Genomic DNA, 3,773 nt, shown 5'->3' on the forward strand with positions numbered 1-3,773 from the left:
ACCATGCATACACCTAATATAAATTCTCTTCTTCCGCAGACACTTCCACATTCTGACCACCCTAAATGAAAAAGCTCCCCCTCAGATATTTCACCTTTGTCCCTTAACCCATGACCGCTAGTTCTAATCTCACCCAACCTCGATGAAAAGGCCTACTTGTATTTACGCTACATGTAAACCTACTTGCCATCAGCATTGACCCATACCTTAGGGGCTGCAGCTCCGGATCCTTCCTCGGGGTTTACTCCCGAAGCCCTCCCCACGAGAGGGTGTAGCCGCAAGGCAGCGGAGGTTTGAGATCAGAGTTTTCCTTCTCCTAGATGAGCTGCCAACCACGACTAATGAGCCCCAGCCGCCCGAAGCGACTGATTTTAAGGCGCCAGTCACCCACCTTTGCGCCTTCTCCCGTCGGTGGAATCAGTTCCACCGGGTTTAGTCGCTAAGCCACACGGGAAGGCCGGGAGCTGGACTTGGTTGTCAGAGAAGTATTCGAAATGCACGCCGCTGGAACATTTACTAGCTAGCGGGGTTTTATCTGTACTACCACCCACCCCCGCGCTAGTACAAACTGAGACTGGAGACTTGCTGGGATTGGAGGACTTGCGTTATGAAGATAGGCTGGCGCTGTTTCTCAGAGGTTTATAAAATCATGAGTGGACGGTCACACTCCTTCTCCCCCGGGCAGGCAGGAGAGTCTGCAGCTCTATCCGCGACGGTGCTGCAGCCGGCTAGTAAGTTCATAGGTCATTGTAAATTGTCCTGTGATTGGGGCTCGGTACGTTGCTGGTCGAGCCGGAAGGGCCTGTTCTGTAAATAAATCACTACAGAGCAGAGGTTTAAGGCGAGAGGAACAAGATTTAAAGGGGGACAATAATTACCAAAACTAAAGAAACCGGAAAAAGTGACAGAAACAGGTCCAATTACGTTTTTTCATTCTATACCAGCGTACAATATGGTGACCTATACGCACTTTGGTCATTTATTTACTTTGTGAAAGGATCTCGGACAGGGACGTGGGCCAAACGCAGGAAATGGACAAGTCGGCATGGCCGAAGGCCTCAAAAAGCACCTTCGAAGTATTATGAATAGAAGGATGTCCCTTCAGAACGAGGATGAGGAGGAGTTTCTTTAGCCAGAGGGTGGTGAATCTGCACGGGCAGCTGTGGAGGCCAAGTCACTGGGTATACTTAAAGTGAACGTTATAGGTTCTTCACTAGTCAGCGCGTCAAAGGTTACGGGAAAAGACGGGAGAGGGGAAATAACTCGGCCATCACGGAATGGTGGAGCAGACTCGGGGGAAGATGTTACGGGTTTTGGAAGACTGCTCACTTTGCCTTTCATAATGACGGAGCAATCTCGATGATCTTGTCCGGCTTCCCTGTCGTACGGTCTCCGTGTAGTATGACTGCCCTGAGCCTCCCCCTCCCCCTCGAGATCGGCTTCTGAGAGCTGGATTCCGTTTTCTTTTGACAGGAGATTCCGGCGGTCCCCTGTCGGTGCGGAAGGTATACCGGTACATCCAGGTAGGTGCACCGATTTGCCGCGGCCGCAGCACGCCCAGCTCCCTCCCCAGTCAGTCGGAGAGAAGCCACTGCGCTCCCTCTGGATCAGGTGGTCCGCGTAGCTGGGAAGGGAGTTCCAGGCTTTAGGCCCAGTTCCGCTGTCGTGAGCGGGAAACGGGGGGGAGCCGAGGGCGGTTTTTATTCCCCTACGCCGACTGGCATCGCTGCTTCTGGGGACGAAGATCTGCAGGGTTGGGGAAACCCAGGGCAAAACACTGGAGGAAATAAAGGGTTTCGGGGTGAAACGTCGACTGTCTATCCCTCTCCACCGGCGCCCGCTGACCCGCTCAGTTCCTCCAGAATTGGTGCGTGTTGCTCTGGATTTCCAGCATCTGCAGAATCTCTTCTGTCTGTGGTTTGCCGGTGGATCGGACCTGTGTAGGTATTCATGTGCGGGCGTCTGTGAAGTTGGGTGTGACAGTCGAGGTTGGCGGGCCTTCTACTGATGCCGCCGGACCTACTGAAATCCCCCAAGCAGCTGCTCCGTGCTCCTCCTCCGCCTGATGATGATGGTGGTGGCGGTGGGTGACAGCGGGTAAGCCCCTTCACACGGGGCTCCAGGCAAGGTGAACAGCTGCAGTCACTAACTGTGATCTCTGTCTCTCTCCCTTCCCATTCTAGGTAGGTGTTGTGAGCTGGGGGGTGAAGGACGTCTGTTTCCACTTTCGCCCCCCAGCCGACGCCAGGGACTTCCACCTCAACGTGTTCCGGGTGGTGGACTGGCTTCGGGAGCACCTTGCCGGGAGTGTGCGCTTCCTGCAGCCCCAGGCCGGCGCACGCTAGGACAGCGCCACAGCTGCCCCGTTCCACTCCCTCCCACCCCTCTCTCAGGAACGCAGCCCGGCCAGACCCATACACCTACCCAGCGACCCCAGCTCCCCACCCACTCTGTCCTATCCTGGTCACTCACCACCGTGACCAATGACTTTCAGGACAGAAACCAGCTCTCCGGCTCGCCTCGCCCATGCTGGCCCACTTGCCCACGGTAGGGCCTATTCTCCACCCAACAACCCGTCTAAACGCCTTTCCGATTGTAATGCTATCTATCTCCTTCAGTTTGCTCCAATTCACCAAACATTTACCGGTCATAGTGTGCCCTGGAGTTCTGGATTCCACTGTCCAGGGAGAAAAACTATGACTATCTATCTACTAATATATGCACCTCTAAAAGGCTCCAGGGAGAATAAACCAGTCTCTCCATCCCAGAACCTCTCCTGCACCCTCTCTAACATCACCACACACTCTCTGTGGTCTGGTAACGAGAGCTGTGCACTACACCCCAACAACAGGTTCCCTCCCAACATCCACACTCACACACACACACACACACATACATACAGACACTGATAGACTGACACACAGAGACGTGCATACACACACACAGACTGACACAGAAACGCGTACATACACACACACACACACACACACACACCAATAGACTGACACACACACACAGATAGACTGACATACACAGAGACGCACATACATTCACACATACACACACACTGACACAGACACGCATACAGACCGACAAACTCACACTCTGATACTCCAGGGAATTGCTGATGTTCCTCTCCCCTGCACCAACCTGGCACTGACTATTAGCTGCTCTCTCTCTCTCTGACTGCAATGCCCCCTCCGCGCACTACCTTCTCCCCAAGACCTTCAGAGTTACACAAGCAGCCGAGGACAAGTTCACCAACCCTGCCGGAGGACAGATGGACGGAAGGACTGAGAAGCCCACCTCGGCTCTGCATCAGACAGGGGGTGAGGATGGGTGGGGGCAGAGTTGGTGGGTTTCCGTCATAATCACCGCCAACTCCCACAGCAGGATAGGCCATCACTTTCTGTATCAGCACCGTCCGGAACAGCAGAGTGGGGTGGGGTGGGGTGGGGAAGAGCGGCAATAGGCATTTGATCTGATGATGCTCTCTGCTCCTGTGGGAAGGACTGAGGGGTGGGAGGGTGGCCTGGAGAATGGGAAGGTTCCTCATTGTGACTCTGCACTGCTTCTATAACTGAACTAATAAAAGTCACAAACGTCCAACATGTCCGACTGTAACAGACCAGCAGAGGGGCAGAGGTGAAGAGGATGTGCAGAACAGAGGAGAAGAGGAGGGGAGGTGGTGGGGGGGTCACGGATTGTCGCAGAGGGGGCAGGAGGGAAGGGGCGGGTGAGGAGGAGGGTGAAGGGTGAGGAGGAGGAGAAGG

The 3,773-nt window shown here is 54.5% G+C and overlaps 1 protein-coding gene across 1 annotated transcript in view; it reads left to right on the forward strand.

Annotated features, from left to right (window-relative positions):
* The window catches only part of LOC140198488 (complement C2-like), a 46,283-nt gene extending 43,911 nt beyond the window's left edge, over nt 1-2,372 (forward strand). Inside the window, exons 16-18 of the mRNA XM_072259575.1 lie at nt 563-731; nt 1,474-1,523; nt 2,184-2,372. Of these exons, the coding sequence (XP_072115676.1) occupies nt 563-731; nt 1,474-1,523; nt 2,184-2,345 (381 nt within the window). The 3' untranslated portion in view covers nt 2,346-2,372. The remainder of the gene's footprint in view (nt 1-562; nt 732-1,473; nt 1,524-2,183) is intronic.
* The last annotated feature ends 1,401 nt before the right edge of the window (nt 2,373-3,773 follow it).

The sequence above is a fragment of the Mobula birostris genome, chromosome 5 (genome assembly GCF_030028105.1).
Source record: "Mobula birostris isolate sMobBir1 chromosome 5, sMobBir1.hap1, whole genome shotgun sequence".
NCBI lineage: Eukaryota > Metazoa > Chordata > Chondrichthyes > Myliobatiformes > Myliobatidae > Mobula > Mobula birostris.